The 16,229-nt window shown below is 40.8% G+C and overlaps 1 protein-coding gene across 3 annotated transcripts in view; it reads left to right on the forward strand.

Moving 5' to 3' along the window:
* The window catches only part of plekhg4 (pleckstrin homology domain containing, family G (with RhoGef domain) member 4), a 211,178-nt gene that overhangs the window by 129,759 nt on the left and 65,190 nt on the right, over window positions 1-16,229 (forward strand). For all 3 annotated transcript variants that reach the window (XM_067997802.1, XM_067997803.1, XM_067997804.1), the window contains exons 11-13: window positions 4,124-4,262; window positions 7,818-7,940; window positions 13,523-13,714. In XM_067997802.1, the coding sequence (XP_067853903.1) occupies window positions 4,124-4,262; window positions 7,818-7,940; window positions 13,523-13,714 (454 nt within the window). The remainder of the gene's footprint in view (window positions 1-4,123; window positions 4,263-7,817; window positions 7,941-13,522; window positions 13,715-16,229) is intronic.

The raw sequence follows: 16,229 nt of genomic DNA on the forward strand, positions 1-16,229 counted from the left end.
ACCACTAGGATTTTCCTATAATTGAAGCATTTGATTAAGTTAAGGCAGTAGATAATAGTTCTGATTATTATATTTTTTTATAAATACAAACAAAATCACTATTAGTTAAGTTGCTTCATGAAAATCTTTGTCCAAAAAAATTTGCTAAATTTCTTTATAAAATGTTCCCATAGATAAAAGAGAAGCTAATGAATAACAGTCAGCCACCACAAAAGCAACAAATTAAATCCCTGGGGGAGTGGGGGAATCAACTGCTTTGAGTGGATATGTCTGTTCCTCACCCCTATAAACCCCAAAAAAGTAAATTTATAACATAAGTTCAGTATTTTTGGGGGGGAAAGGAATTACTAAACTGGCCCATAAAATTAATTCATATAATCATAGAATGGTTACAGCATGGAAGGAGGCCATTTGGCCCATCGAGTCCACGCTGGCTGTATGCAAGAGCAATCCAGCTAATCCCACTCCAACTCCCTATCCCCGTAGCCCTGCAATTTTTTTCCTTTCAAGTACTTATCCAGTTCTCTTTTGAAGGCCATGATTGAATCTGCTCCACTACCCCCTCGGGCAGTGCATTCCAGATCCTAACCACTCGCTGTGTAAAAAAGTTTTTCCTCATGTCACCTTTGGTTCTTTTGCCAATCACCGTAAATCTATGTCCTCTTGTTCTTGACCCTTCCGCCAATGAGAACAGTTTCTCTCTATCTACTCTGTCTAGACCTTTCATGATTTTGAATACCTCCTACCAAATCTCCTCGCATCCGTCTCTGTTCCAAGGAGAACAACCCCAGCTTCTCCAGTCTATCCACGTAATTAAAGTCCCTCATTCCTGGAATCATTCTAGTAAATCTCTTCTGCACCCGCTGTAAGGCCTTTACATCTTTCCTAAAGTGCGGTGCCCAAAACTGGACACAATACTCCAGTTGTGGCCGAACCGGTGTATTATAAAGGTTCGTCATGACTTCCATTCTTTTGTATGCTATGCCTCTATTTATAAAGCCCAGGATCCCGTATGCTTTTTTAACCGCTTTCTCAACCTGCCCTGCCACTTTCAACAATTTGTGTACATATACCCCCAGATCTCTCTGTTCCTGTACCCCTTTTAGAGTTGTGCCCTCCAGTTCACATTGCCTCTCCTCGTTCTTCCTACCGAAATGTACCACTTTGCATTTTTCTGTGTTAAATTTCATCTGCCACGTGTCCGCCCATGCCACCAGCCTATCTATATCGTCTTGAAGTCTATCACTATCCTCCTCACTATTTACTACTTTTCCAAGTTTTGTGCCATCTGCAAATTTTGAAATTGTGCCCTGTACACCCAAGTCCAAGCCATTAATATATATCAAGAAATTATCCCACATTCTAAAACCCTACAAAAATGTTGTCCCATGCAGGCCTTATCGCTCTAGTTTCAGGCTTTCTTTGCACTCTATTCCTGAAGCTTTAATTGTTGATCTGGATCTTGCCTACCAATTTTCCTCAGCCCTCTGTGCACACATTAGGTCATTGTCCCTCAATTCCCATTTTGTGGCCTCTGTGTATGTGGCACATGAATACCCTAGATTGCTTTTTCCCTTCCTGGGCCTAGATTTTGCCACTATATCTCAGTCTTCCCTCAGAGTGTTGCCAGGCCAACCCTAATCTCCCAAGTGCTGCTGGTCCCCAGGTTCATCCCTACTCTAGTGGTGCCAGGTCTCTCACCACCCACTCCATTACCAAACCCCAGACTACCCACTCCCTCCCAATCTCCTGCCATCTCTATCCTACATGGTAGCCCCAGGGTTCAGATCCCCCACTCTATTCAAGCCTCAACTCTTAGCCCTAGGATATGTTACTTCAGCTCTTGAACAGTCTTTTCCCACCATCTCTGAACTGCTGCACATTTACTGCCATCTTGCTACATACCCTTTAATAAAGCTAAGACATAGAAATTGAGTACATCAGTAAATCAACATGTATGAGAGCCATAGAAAATAGGAGCAGGAGTAGGCCATTCAGTACGATCATGGCTGATCCTCTGTCTCAATACCATATTCCCGCTCTCTTCCCATACCCCTTAAGCCTTTTGTGTCGAGAAATCTATCTAGCTCCTTCTTTAAATACATTGTGACTTGGCCTCCACAGCCTTCTGCGGTAGAGAATTCCACAGGTTCACCACCCTCTGAGTGAAGAAATTTCCCCTCATCTCAGTCCTAAATGTCCTACCCCGTATCCTGAGACTGTGACCCCTCGGTCTGGACCTCCTAGCCAGGGGAAACATCCTCCCTGCATCCAGTCTGTTTAGCCCTGTCAGAATTTTATATGTTTCATTGAGATCCCTCTCATTCTTCTAAACTCGAGTGAACCCAATCTCTTCTCATATGACAGTCCTGCCATCCCAGGAATCAGTCTGGTGAACCTTCGTTGCACTCCCTCTATGGCAAGTATATCCTTTCTTAGGTAAGGAGACCAAAACTACACACAATACTCCAGGTATGGTCTCACCAAGGCCCTGTATAACTGTACTCAAATCCTCTTGCAATGAAGGCCAACATACCATTTGGCTTCCTAACTGCTTGCTGCACCTGCATGTTTGCTTTCAGTGGCTGGTGTACAAGGACATCCAGGTCCCTTTGTACCTCAACATTTCCCAATCTATCACCATTTAAATAATACTCTGCCTTTCTGTTTTTCCTTCCGAAGTGGATAACTTCACATTTATCCACATTATATTGCATCTACCATGAATTTGCCCACTCAATCAACTTGTCTAAATCACCTTGAAGCCTCTTTGCATCCAAGGGCATTGGGAAACATCCAGTACAGACAGGAAGGAGACTGTTGTTTTTCGGACTGAAGTGAGGTGTACAGTGGTGTTCCCCAGGGGTCAGTGCTGGGACCACTGCTTTTCTTGATATATATATTAATGACTTGGACTTGGGTGTACAGGGCACAATTTCAAAATTTGCAGATGACACGAAACTTGGAAGGGTAGTGAACAGTGAGGAGGATAGTGATAGACTTCAAGAGGATGTAGACAGGCTAGTGGCATGGGCGGACACATGGCAGATGAAATTTAACACAGAAAAATGTGAAGTGATACATTTTGGTAGGAAGAACGAGGAGAGGCAACATAAACTTGAGAGCACCGTTCTAAAAGGGGTACAGGAACAGAGAGATCTGGGGGTTTATGTGCACAAATCATTGAAGGTGGCAGGGCAGGTTGAGAAAGTGGTTAAAAAAGCATACGGGACCCTGGGCTTTATAAATAGAGGCATAGCGTACCAAAGTATGGAAGTCACGATGAACCTTTATAAGACACTGGTTCGACCACAACTGGAGTACTGTGTCCAGTTCTGGGCACCGCACTTTAGGAAAGATGTAAAGGCCTTAGAGCGGGTGCAGAAGAGATTTACTAGAATGATTCCAGAGATGAGGGACTTTAGTTACGTGGATAGACTGGAGAAGCTGGGGTTGTTCTCCTTGGAATAGAGACGGTTGCGAGGAGATTTGATAGAGGTATTCAAAATCATGAAGGGTCTAGACAGAGCAGATCGAGAGAAACTGTTCCCATTAAAGGAAAGGTTAAGAACCGGAGGGCATAGATTTAAGGTGATTGGGAAAAGAACCAAAGGTGACATGAGGAAAAACTTCTTTACACAGCGAGTGGTTAGGATCTGGAATGCACTGCCTGTGGGGGTGGTGGAGGCAGATTCAACCATGACCTTCAAAAGAGAACTGGATAAATACTTGAAAGAAAAAATTTGCAGGGCTACTGGGATAGGGCGTTGGAGTGGGACTAGCTGGATTGCTCTTGCGTAGAGCTGGCATGGACTCGATGGGTCGAATGGCCTCCTTCCATGCTGTAACCTTTCTATGATTCTTCTATAATTTTAGGAGACAGAGGGAAGGAAAGATTTGTGGGGAGGGTTGAAGTTAAGAATGAGCAAAAGAGTCTTGACAAAAAACGAGAGAAACGAACAACACATCCATAGAGAAGAAGAGTGCAATACAAATAGAAAGAGAATTATATTAAAAAGGAAAGAAACAGTAACCAGAAAGGAGAAACATTTTTTTTCTCCATGAGCAAATCCATGGGAAATAAACTAGTTTAATGTTGATCATTGTTATTGCTTTCTTGCAGAGATACAATGGAAACTGTCACAGAATTATATAACAAAGTGGATGAGGGAATCCATCAGCTGGTGATGCTATCTAATAAATGCATTCAGCAACTAGAGTTTCTGATAGAGTTCAAAAAACATGAAGGAGAGTTTGAGGAGGTAAGAGATTCACGAGTCAGTTGTAAGAACAGTGATTCACATGAATTCACTGTAGATCCACAATGGAGTCTTGATATATTGAAGTTGAAGTGACCAGTCGAAAAGCTTTGATAGATCAAGGCTTTAGTATGATGAACATGGGGACATTAGGGACAGGAGTAGATCATTCAGCCCCTCCAGCATTCAATTCGATCGTGGCTGATTTGTACCTCAACTTCATTTATCCACCTTTGCTCCATATATAGCCCTTGATATTCCTACTTAACAAAAGTCTATCTATCTCAGTCTTGAATGCTCCACTTGTCCTAGCAAACACAGGCTTTTGGTGGAGAGCGTTCCAGATTTCTGCTACGCTTTTTGTGAAGAAGTACTTCCTGTGTTCGATCCTAAATGGCCCAGCTATAATTTAAAGTTTATGTCCCCTTGTTCTTGATTCCCTCATCAGAGAAAATGGTTTCTCCACATCAAAGGTGAGGTGAGAGTGACTGCCCTTGACATCAAGGCAGCATTTGACCGAGTGTGGCACCAAGGAGCCCGAGTAAAATTGAAGTCAATGGGAATCAGGGGGAAAACTCTCCAGTGGCTGGAGTCATACCTAGCACAAAGGAAGATGGTAGTGGTTGTTGGAGGCCAATCATCTCAGCCCCAGGACATTGCTGCAGGAGTTCCTCAGGGCAGTGTCCTAGGCCCAACCATCTTCAGCTGCTTCATCAATGACCTTCCTTCCATCATAAGGTCAGAAATGGGGATGTTCGCTGATGACTGCACAGTGTTCAGTTCCATTCGCAACCCCTCAAATAATGAAGCAGTCCGAGCCCGCATGCAGCAAGACCTGGACAACATCCAGGCTTGGGCTGATAAGTGGCAAGTAACATTCGCGCCAGATAAGTGCCAGGCAATGACCATCTCCAACAAGAGAGAGTCCAACCACCTCCCCTTGACATTCAACGGCATTACCATCACCGAATCCCCCACCATCAACATCCTGGGGGTCACCATTGACCAGAAACTTAACTGGATCAGCCATATAAATACTGTGGCTACGAGAGCAGGTCAGAGGCTGGGTATTCTGCGGCGAGTGACTCACTTCCTGACTCCCCAAAGCCTTTCCACCATCGACAAGGCACAAGTCAGGAGTGTGATGGAATACTCTCCACTTGCTTGGATGAGTGCAGCTCCAACAACACTCAAGAAGACACCATCCAAGATAAAGCAGCCCGCTTGATTGGCACCCCATCCACCACACTAAACATTCACTCCCTTCACCACCGGCGCACTGTGGCTGCAGTGTGTACCATCCACAGGATGCGCTGCAGCAACTCGCCAAGGCTTCTTCGACAGCACCTCCCAAACCCGCGACCTCTACCACCTAGAAGGACAAGAGCAGCAGGCACATGGGAACAACACCACCTGCATGTTCCCCTCCAAGTCACACACCATCCCGACTTGGAAATATATCGCCGTTCCTTCATTGTCGCTGGGTCGAAATCCTGGAACTCCCTTCCTAACAGCACTGTGGGAGAACCGTCACCACACGGACTGCAACGGTTCAAGAAGGCAGCTCACCACCACCTTCTCGAGGGCAATTAGGGATGGGCAATAAATGCTGGCCTCGCCAGCGACGCCCACATCCCGTGAACGAATAAAAAAAAAATCCTTTTAATACTTTAAACACCTCGATCAAATCACCCCTCATTTTCTATACTCAAGGAAATACAAGCCAAGTTTATGTAACCTGGCCTCATGATTTAACCCCTTAAGCCCCAGTATCATTCTAGTGAGTCTGCACTGCACCAAGACCAATATATCCTTCCTTAGGTGCGGTGCCCAAAACTGAATGCAGTACTCGAGATGGGGTCTGACCAAGGCTCTATAGAACTAAAGCATAACTTCCTCCCCTTTGTATTCCAACCCCCTTGAGATAAAGGCCAACATTCCATTAGCCTTTTTGATTGCTTTTTGTACCTGTGCATTAGTTTTTAATGATTTGTGTACTTGGACTCCCAAATCTATTTTCTTTTTTACAGCTCCTAGTTTCTCATCGTTTAGAAAATACTCTGATTTATCTTTCTTGGATCCAAAGTGGATGACCTCACACTTGCCCACATTGAACTGCATTTGCCATAGTTGTGCCCACTCACTTAATCCGTCAGTGTCCCTTAGCAACTTCCTGCTCCCATCTGCACCACTTACTGTTCCTCCTAATTTAGTGCCATCTGCAGACTAGGATATACAACTCTCTCTGTTGCTTCATCCAAGTCATTAATAAATATGGTGGAATGTTGAGGCCCCAGAAAAGGTCCCTGGGGATAACCACTTGTCACATCCTGTGGTGATCTCATTGGATTTCGGTTTGAAGTCCTCTGATAATAGTCGCTGTCTCTGTTGTCATTCTCTTCTCTCCTTCCAACCCCATTTCTTTCTGCATCCATCTTTGGAAAAAATCTCCCTCAAGTCGTTTGCAACTGCATTTTTGAACTCTCAACTGCCCTTGGCTTTCCATTCACCATGATACTTCTGCAGCTGTTCACCTGCTCAACCACTTCCTCTCCTCCACCATTGAGGCCCTTGTCACCAGTAAAACTATTACTGTCTCTCATCCTTGTCCCCCTGGTATGGGCCACGTATTTACTTCCTTAAATCCCGGGGTACAGACATAACCTTGATAAAGCTGAAGTAAGTATTTGTCCCCATCTGTGTAGGCAAGGTCCTTTAAATGTGTACTTCCCTTTAATTTGAACTCACTGGTCAGAAATTCTGTTTGCTCCATTGGGGTGGCTCCCTGCACAAGGGCAAAACTGCATTTGGCAGCCCAGCATAATTATTCTAATGAACTGGAGAGCAAATTTCAGGGCAATCCTTGCACTTCCACTTTGCGCTTCCACTACTGAGTCCATCCTATGTATAGGTTACTCTTTGTGTGAAGAAGAACTTCCTGATCTCAGTCCTAAATTTACCTTTCATTATTTCATTATTTCAAACCTGTGTTTCCTTGTCCTCCTCTTGCAATTTAATTTAGAGTAATTTTCCACATTTACTTTTTCCATACCATTTACTATCTTATATACCTCTGTAAGATCACCGTCAGACCCCTCCTTTCAAGTTGAAAAGCCCAAGTTATTGGTCTTGAGAGGAGATTACTCTCAAGACCAATAACTTGGTCTTGAGACCAATAACTTGGTCTTAACTTCAAATGTACAGCTTTTTGATTACTTTACAGATACGATCCTGTACTTACAAAGAAAACTAGCAACACCTAGGAGCTGAAAATTAGTACTGCATCAGCTAAAAACCTGTTATTTTCATATTTTAATCATATGATATAAATATTAAATTCTGCTCAACATCCTTTATTTCATGTGACAAATTGGACTTGTTTTCAGCTTGTGTTTTTACCTGCTGTAAAATTGAAGGACTAGATTTGAATACTATATTTTTACTGCCATATTTCCATATTTATCATGCTTCAGTGTACATAAGTTTGTTTGCATTTATAGGTGCGGCTTCTGTATGTGCAGCTTCTTCTGTTGTATAATATGATCCTTCCTTTGTCAGGTGAGTAGCTGGATTGAGCAGGTTGGGGAGAAGCAACTGGAGATGAGTAACGAATTGGAGGATTCACTGGATTCATTGCAAAGCGCACAGGGAGAGTTCAAGAGCTTTTACAATGTCGCTAACGTACGTATAAATTATTTTGGTTGACCAAATAATTGTTATTTATTAGCAGACCTCGATCATATTTGACTTCTTAGAGTAAGGTAAACATTGGATAAGTTTGTCTATTTCATACAGTTGATTAAGATTACCCTTAGGATTGATAAACTTGTTTTGTTAAGCTTTGACACAATGGACAGATCTTTTGAGTGTTTTGCATTCGTGGTCTAAGGGTTAGGGAGGCACTGGAGAACAAGAATTGAGCTAGTGACAAAGGTTCTAGCCTGATGTGTGAACATCAACTCTTTTAAAGAATGTTACGAGTGAATTTCTTTTAGGGGTTCTCCCGGTCAGCTGCCAGGTGGTCAGCAGTAACCCTGTTTATGTGCATAAATAGGGTTTCCACCAATCATCCGCTAAAGTTACCGCACCCATCAGGAGGACCCCTGAAGAAATTGCTGGTGTTAATTTTTATTAAAAAATATTGCACTGGGTTTAGAGTGTATCAAATAAATGTTTGTGTTTCATCTATAATATATAAAAATTCTTAAGTTGGTAATGCCACCATGTGCCGAGTACATTGGAATCCAAGGATGACGGTGTAACAGTAACTGTTAGTCTTATTTGTTGCTCTTATTTGTTCCAGAAATGGCACTGCAACCTCTCTTAGTCTGTTACAACCAATATAAAACATTTCCTCAAACTAATCATGTGTAAGGCCAAGGCAAATTTAGGTACTATTCCGTTTCCCGAGGGATTGAACAGAGAATATAGATGTTCTCCCGATTTGCAGGTTTAAAGGGGGCTATTCCCTAACAACAACACCAACAATACCAATTTGCAATTATATAGCGCCTAGAAAAACGTCCCAAGGCGCTTCACAGGAGCGTTATTAAACAAAATTTGATACAGAGCCACCTGAAATATTAGGACAGATGACCAAAAGCTTGGTCAAAGAGGTAGGTTTTAAGGAGTATCTTAAAGGAAGAGAGAGAGGTAAAGAAGCGGAGAGGTTTAGAGAGGGAACCCCAGAGCTTAGGGCCCAGGCAGCTAACGGCACAGCCACCATTGGTTGAGCAATTAAAATGGGGAATGTGGAAGAGGCAAGAATTAGAGGAGGGGTCTTGGTGATGGAGCAGATATGTTGTCGAGAGCTCATCTCAGGGTCATATAGGACACCGAGGATGCGAACGTTCTGGTTCAGCCTCTGACAGTGGCCAGGGAGAGGGATGGCACTTCGGCCACCCAGACATAGACTCCTCCTAAAATGGCAGATCGATCGTCAGCAGTAACGGGGCGCTAAGTCTACTGACCCCATTAACAGGCCATTACTGCCCTGTTAACGCTGATTTCGGAAAGTTAAAATCAATCCCATCATGCCCTAGTACATGACTTTAATTAGGCGTCACCTGGAATACTGTATTCAGTTTTGGTCTTACATGGTGGATGATACAGAGGCCCTGAAAAAAGTTCAAAGGAGGTCTGCCAGAATGGTGCCTAGTATAAATTCCTTTAGTTATCACAATAGACTTAGAGAACTGGGTCTTTTTACTCTAGAAAAATGTAGGCTCTGGGGAGATTTAATTGTGTTTTAAAATGAAGAAAGGGCTAGACTGTGTCTGTGCGGATAGACTATTTGAACAAGATAGGTTAGGGAAAACGAAGGAATCAGGCGTGTAAGTTATGCAAGCGTAGCACAATTAGGTACATGGCACATGCTCAGACTGCACAATCCAAATTGAGGTGTCAGAGTCACAGCTGTGAGCAAACAATCCAATCCAAGTCCACGGTCTGGATCTTAACTGCCAGCGGGTTTCTGTATGGAACACTGCACTGGTGAGTTAATTACCCACCTGCCTGCGACAAAATGAGGCCCAGCCAATTTTAAGGCCATATCTCTTTTAAATCCCACCTGAAATGGACAGGAAATGGTGGAAAATCGTGCAGCGCAGAGACCACCTGACGACACAAGGTAGGTGGCGCGATTGGGTTCCAGGGCATCTCGTGGGGGTCTCATGTTTGGAAGCGGGGGGCTGGGGTGGGGGGGTGGAGGTAGTCTGGGACGTGGGGCCAAGCTTTCCACTGCTGCTCCTCCTGGCCCCACAAAGGAAAGAAAAACACTTTATTGGCCTCTTCTGGGACTGATCCACTTCTATCTCTGCTTGGCTCGGCAGCAGAACTGCAGTGGCTTCCCCACTCATGCCTGAGTTAAAGTTTCAGTCTGGTCCCGATGCCTTCATATGTAGGATAATGCATATACTGTCATCAGGACCAGATTTGAAGGATCGCGCCAGCTTTGGGCAGGTGTCCTTGCCGCCTGCTCAGGAGAACAGGTTAAAATTGCAGATGGCGGGGTCCTGGTGGTGCCAGGGCGGGTAAGTTACTCGGGGATTTTTAACTGTCTCTCTGTCTGGTTTCTGCCAGGTGGCTAGGGTTAAAATCATCCCCCACGCTTTTAGGTGAGGCTAGGCTTTCAAGTAAAAACTTTAATGAAAGCATTCAGAAAACACAAAATTCAGTGGGTAGATGTAATTGTTATTTTGAAATACGTACTTTTTTTAATTTTCCTATTTTGTTTTAACCCTTTTTTGGCATTAGAAATTCCAGTTGTTGAAAAATAGTGATAGGTAAAAAAAAATTCTTAATATTTTGAGCAATTTTTGGGAACCCAGTGACCCACTACACAATCATAGATCAATATACTCTCTCTAAAATAGCAGCTAGTATATGTGTAAGAGAAACATAACCCCTTTAACATTGAAATTACCTATCTTAGTGCCACCTACAGGAGTAACAGGTACTGCAAATACTTATGAGTTTTCAATGAAATGGGTACCCAATGTCCCAAATTAAATATATAATAGATGCAAATAAAACAGTATTTTAATGTAGATCAGAGAGCTAGTTTTATAATTAGCTTTTCAAAGTAACCGCCTATGCTGTTTCCAGCTAAATGGCAAATTTCACTCTCATTTAAAAAAAAAGTCTTGTACATCTATTTGTTGAAACATTTAAGGAATTAACAGTGGAACGGATGTTAGATTTCTGTGCTGTTGTTTCTGGGCGCTGGGTTCAAATTTGCCTTAGATTTGTCAAAGTTAGCTTCACTTCACACTTATTATAAATCCTATGTCATCTTATTCATGTTACCAGTGAACATCGGTTTTCACATTGTGAAAATTGGAAATATCCCGTTGGTACAGTGAAGGCTGATCAATTTAATATATCAGCATGTGAAAACAATCAGACTAAATCTGTTGCCTATAACATTTCAAAATATTTCAGTGTATACCTTTAACAAATAGACCTAAATATACAATTGAGATTGTCAGAACAATGTAGGCAGAGCTCTGCTTAGCATCTAGCACATGTCATAGACCAGATATTTGATCTCTGCCAATTCAGTTGTATATTTAGGTCTATTTGTTAAAGGTATATACTGAAATATTTTGAAATGTTATAGGCGACAGATTTAACCTGATTGTTTTCACATGCTGATATATTAAATTGATCATGTTGGTACCTTAGTTCCCCAAACTCTGAGTTCTTCCTCTTACTTTCCAGGAAAAAGGGAGGAAGTGAAAATTGGCAGGGAAGTCAGCTTGGGCCGTCATTTTGAACTGAGCAGCTTGTTCAGGAAAAGCGGCATTTGCAGGGGCTTGATAGTTGCACTTTAGCTGAAGAATAGTGCTTAGCATAAGGAGATCTAAAATGAGAAAAAAAACTAATTGAAAATGGAAGTTCATTTTTTTAAATGCATTTGATTTATATAAAATATTCATGCTTTTCATAAGTTAAAATGTAAAATAATTGCCTGTTCAAATGAGAGTACAGTAGGTCCTTCACTAAGGAGATGCTTAAAAAATATAGACCATATTAGGACTGAGTTTGCTTGATGCATTCATTGAGGAAGTGTTTTATTTCCTTTTGCTGCCACCTAATGAGCTGAACTAAGTCCCACAAGATTTGTATACGATTGAGGGCGACAGTCTGATCAGCTAATGACCAATTTAGGACTGATCCTATATTGACATGTTGCTCGTACAGTCATATTGTCCAATTTTCCTCCCCCCCCCCCCCCCCCCCCCGCAATGCTGAGGACACAACGTATCCAATTTGTGAATGCCTCTATAATTGCTATTGCTGCCCCTCCTTGTTGGACGCTTCAGGATATTGCTGTTAATCAATTTTAAACAGCTTTAACAGTAATTTGCACTTGAGTCTCTTCGCAAGACAGTATAAATGACACATTTCTCCGTTAATTCACGCTACTGATAATTATTATTGCTGTTAATATATTCAACTTGCTTTTCAAAAGAACTGTCTGATCAATTTAAAAATTATGTATGATGAGGTTGCTTAAAAATCTGTTGGAGTTGAGAGAAGGCAATGCTTTAATACTATGAGTTTGTATCCGATTCAGCTCTGCTACAGAGTAGCAATGTTGAAAAACTCTCAAATCAGACGTTGCAACTTTACTGGAAAGTGGTGAACGCATTTGGGTCAGAAAGTTGATCAAGAGTCACACAGCTGACGAGCTATATTGAATAAATAGAGGTCAACATCCTTTCTGTTGCTGGACCCTGATTTAAAACCATCAGTCATTTTGTAACTCAGAACTGCCCAACTATTATTGTGTACTGCAGCGACTTCTTGACCTGAAATGTCAGGGTTTCACAAGAACACAGGGAAGTAATTTCAAATGAGGGTTTTGTCCACCAGGTAGTTTTAACAGAACTTTTGTGTGGGAGACCTGAAAAAGGGTGTGTTTGCTTTGAACTTACTCCCTCCACAACATTTTTTTCTTCATATTTTTTGTTGTTAATTGTTCCATTAAGTTTTGAAACAGTTGAGATATGAAGACCAATTGGAATATTTTAAAAGTGCTCATTAATGAAGTTATTCTATAATTTCCTAATTTTAAAATGAAATTTATGCCATAACTGCAGTGACTAAAACTTCAATTATTTGATGTTTAAGCCATAACTCAGTTGTTTAAAAATATACTTCACTAAAGTTCACTAATTTTTTTTATTCTTTGCACTTCTAACATTGCCTAGAGCATCATTTTGGAATTGGGTCTCCAAACAGCTAGGCAGTATTTAGGGATCGCCACCATAATCTATTATTTTTTTTTAAAGAACATTATACAGTTTCTGAGAAAGAATGCTGTTAGAAAATCCTTAAAATAAGCATTCTAGTAAAATCCTTAGTTCTTTTTCAAAATTAAAGTATTCAACTCCTATTATATTTCTTCCAACCACATTCCTCACTTGTGTTTCAGTGACAGTTTGCATAGCACTGTAATCACATTGTCACCAAGTTATGGTTTAATTTTATAATGAACTAAAATGTACCTCCCATAAATCTTTTAACACCATATTTAACATTGGCCGTTACCCAGGAAACTCTTTGCCTGGTGTAAAAAAAGTGTTGCTATATTCCGTGTAGTGCAATAACTGTAAGTTAAGATGCGTAGAAGTGACAGCCGCTAGATAATTAGTGAGCCCTTTTACTATATCAAAGCCAAATCTCAAGCAATATTGCATTTTTTTTGATTATTCAATTGTGCTTCACTTTTGATACAGTATACTCTTTCGTTCTAGGCGTATTGTAGGAAAGGCAGGGAGCTTTTGAAGAAGCTGGAACAGTGGCATGACTTCAAGTTGCCAGAATTGCATGTATTTGAAGGGAAGCTGCAGGCGTACAAAAAACAATTTGGTGAATTTGTAAAGAACCTGGATGAATGCAGACAGAAGATAGACAAGACTTTAAAGCTATATGAATTTTATGACAAGGTGAGTGAAAGGGTGCTAAATCATTTCTGCCTAAGTGATTACAGAGGGATAGGTTTAATAAATGAACTGGGCTGATCAGCAGTGCTTATTGCATCACAAGTAAATTATTTGATAAAGTATTAAAATGGAACACTTAAAATTGTTATATTTCCCACTATAAAAACTAAATTAGAGCTTAGTAGTTTATGTTGCAGTATTTGCTTAACCAGCATTTTATTAGGATTAACACTTATTTTTAATTTTGTCCAGTTATTAGATATTTAACAGTCAGAATTTTTCAAAATTCATGTGGTTGTAGGACTTCAGTGGGGTAATGTTTTTTTGTTTCCAACATCTTTTGCATCTGGGAATTTCCGTAGCCTATCTCGGAACTTAGTGGGGACAATGAAATGAAAGTTAATATATTTCAAACGGGCCTCGTAGCAGTGATACTATAGTGTTGTATCTAATTGTGTAATCCAGTATAGAATGTAGCGTATTTAAAGAAAAGGATGAAATTTACAAATGCTGTTAATTGACATTACACCGATCACTATATGCAACAGTGGGGTAAATTTCCTTGAGGTTTCTCCCGATCATCCAGCGTAACTTCGGCGGAAGAGCCACAAAACCCCAGAAAAACCTTTTATGCCGCTTTTCTGGGGTTTCTGCATCCCTTCTGCTAAGGTTACTGCAGACCAGCAGCAGAGCCAGTGTGTCTCCTGAAAATGTTTTTAAAAGATTGAAAACCTGGTAAGCATTGAGGTACTGCATAAAATGCCTTTATTGTATGAAAATTACACAGATTTTATTGAAGTTTCCTGTCTTACTAGCTCTTTCTTCCATGTGAGGTGGTGTAAGTGGAGTTGTACCACTGCTTTTTATTGTGATCTGTATGCAGGCTGTCATCACAGTGATGGACAGTGAGCCATCACAACTTGTTTAAATTAAAAAGGATCAATATGATTTTTTAAAAAAGCAACGTGTTACTACACAATCTTGGTGTTCTGATGGCTGCATAAAATGTTTTAACTTAATTGACATGGTCCATGAGGCCAACTAAACTCCATGCATATGTCTACATCTTTAAGCACATTCCAATTCTTGCTCATAGCTTTCCAGAGACTTTTTCTAATAGTGTATGTTTAGTATAAGGTATTATTTTATAGTGTGCTGTAAGTATTAAAGTTACATGACGTTTTGTTTGATTGTGACAAAACACAGCAAGGGTGTCCCAAGTGTTTGTCTTCGTGGGCTGTATGGTGCGTGACATGGAGCCTCGGGGCTATGTATGGAGTTTAAATTCTTGTTCCCATTGATGTGTGTATTTCTCAAGTTGCTGACACAATGGATTTTGGTATTCTGATTTAAAATTTATCCACCAATGGTGAAACCATTCTAAGAATAGCTTTTTCCAAACCTCCAGGCCCACAAAATTCAAACAGGGCAAACTAGCAAATAAGAAATTGTCATCAAAAATTGTACGGAACGAATTGCCCATCTATAAATTTGGTAGTGCCTGAATACAATAGATTTATGATAATTAGAGAATGAAAAGTAATTCTAGTCTTGATGTTACTGCATTGTATGATGAATTATGTATCCTACTGCATTGTGCTTAGTTTGGTTCAGCTTCATTTTTAAACGGTTGAATAAAGGCAGATAGGAAATGACCTTATCTGCTGCGTATTAAATTAAAGGCTGATAATTGTTACAAAGAACATTTTCATTCTTTCAACCAAAAGTGGTGTGAAATGAACAATTTATTTTGCTTAGGTTCTGTCTAATCAAATTTAGATTATTAAACTCACAAGCAAAACGTGACCAATGAAGGAGCCTTTTATTATTCCTTTTATCAAGAATTTTGTAACATCTTAAAAATGCATTCTTTAACAGACAAAAAACATGAAAGTAGCAGAGCAATGCTAGCACATTATTCCAGGCAGGAAAAATGCAGGACAATTCGTTTCACTGGAGTGAATAACAGACATCCGGCTTAAGAAGCTGCATAAAAATGTTTTAAAGCTAAAATGAAGTATGAGTTAAAAGGGGAATGGTGCATTTTGTGTTTTGAAGTAATAAGGTATATTATACAAGTCTATGGTCCACCATCAACCCCAAAAATCTGTGTACGGCATTAATATATTAATACTGAAATGTTATCTTCCAACTCTCCCCATTTTATTATTCACTTGTCCGTTTTGTTCTTTGTTTGCCCACTGTTGTGCATTGTTGAGAGAGCAGCCAGGCGACCTGATCCCAGGCTGCTGCCTAAATTACTTTGTAACCTGCCACAAGAAGATGCACAAGAGTAACCCAGGGTGTCTTGCCTGACCATTTTCCACCTTTTCCACTGCAAAAATGCCTTGCAGCTGCTTATCACCTCCCCCGGAAACCTGGAATGAGATTGGAACTCACTGTGTCCTATTGCTCCATAATACAGAGCCTTTGTGCACTAGGTCAGAATTACATTCTTAACATGAAAGAAGAAAGAACTTAAACTCCTATCACGTCCTCATGACATCCCAAAGAGCTT

This window comes from Heptranchias perlo, chromosome 16 (genome assembly GCF_035084215.1).
Source record: "Heptranchias perlo isolate sHepPer1 chromosome 16, sHepPer1.hap1, whole genome shotgun sequence".
Lineage (NCBI taxonomy): Eukaryota > Metazoa > Chordata > Chondrichthyes > Hexanchiformes > Hexanchidae > Heptranchias > Heptranchias perlo.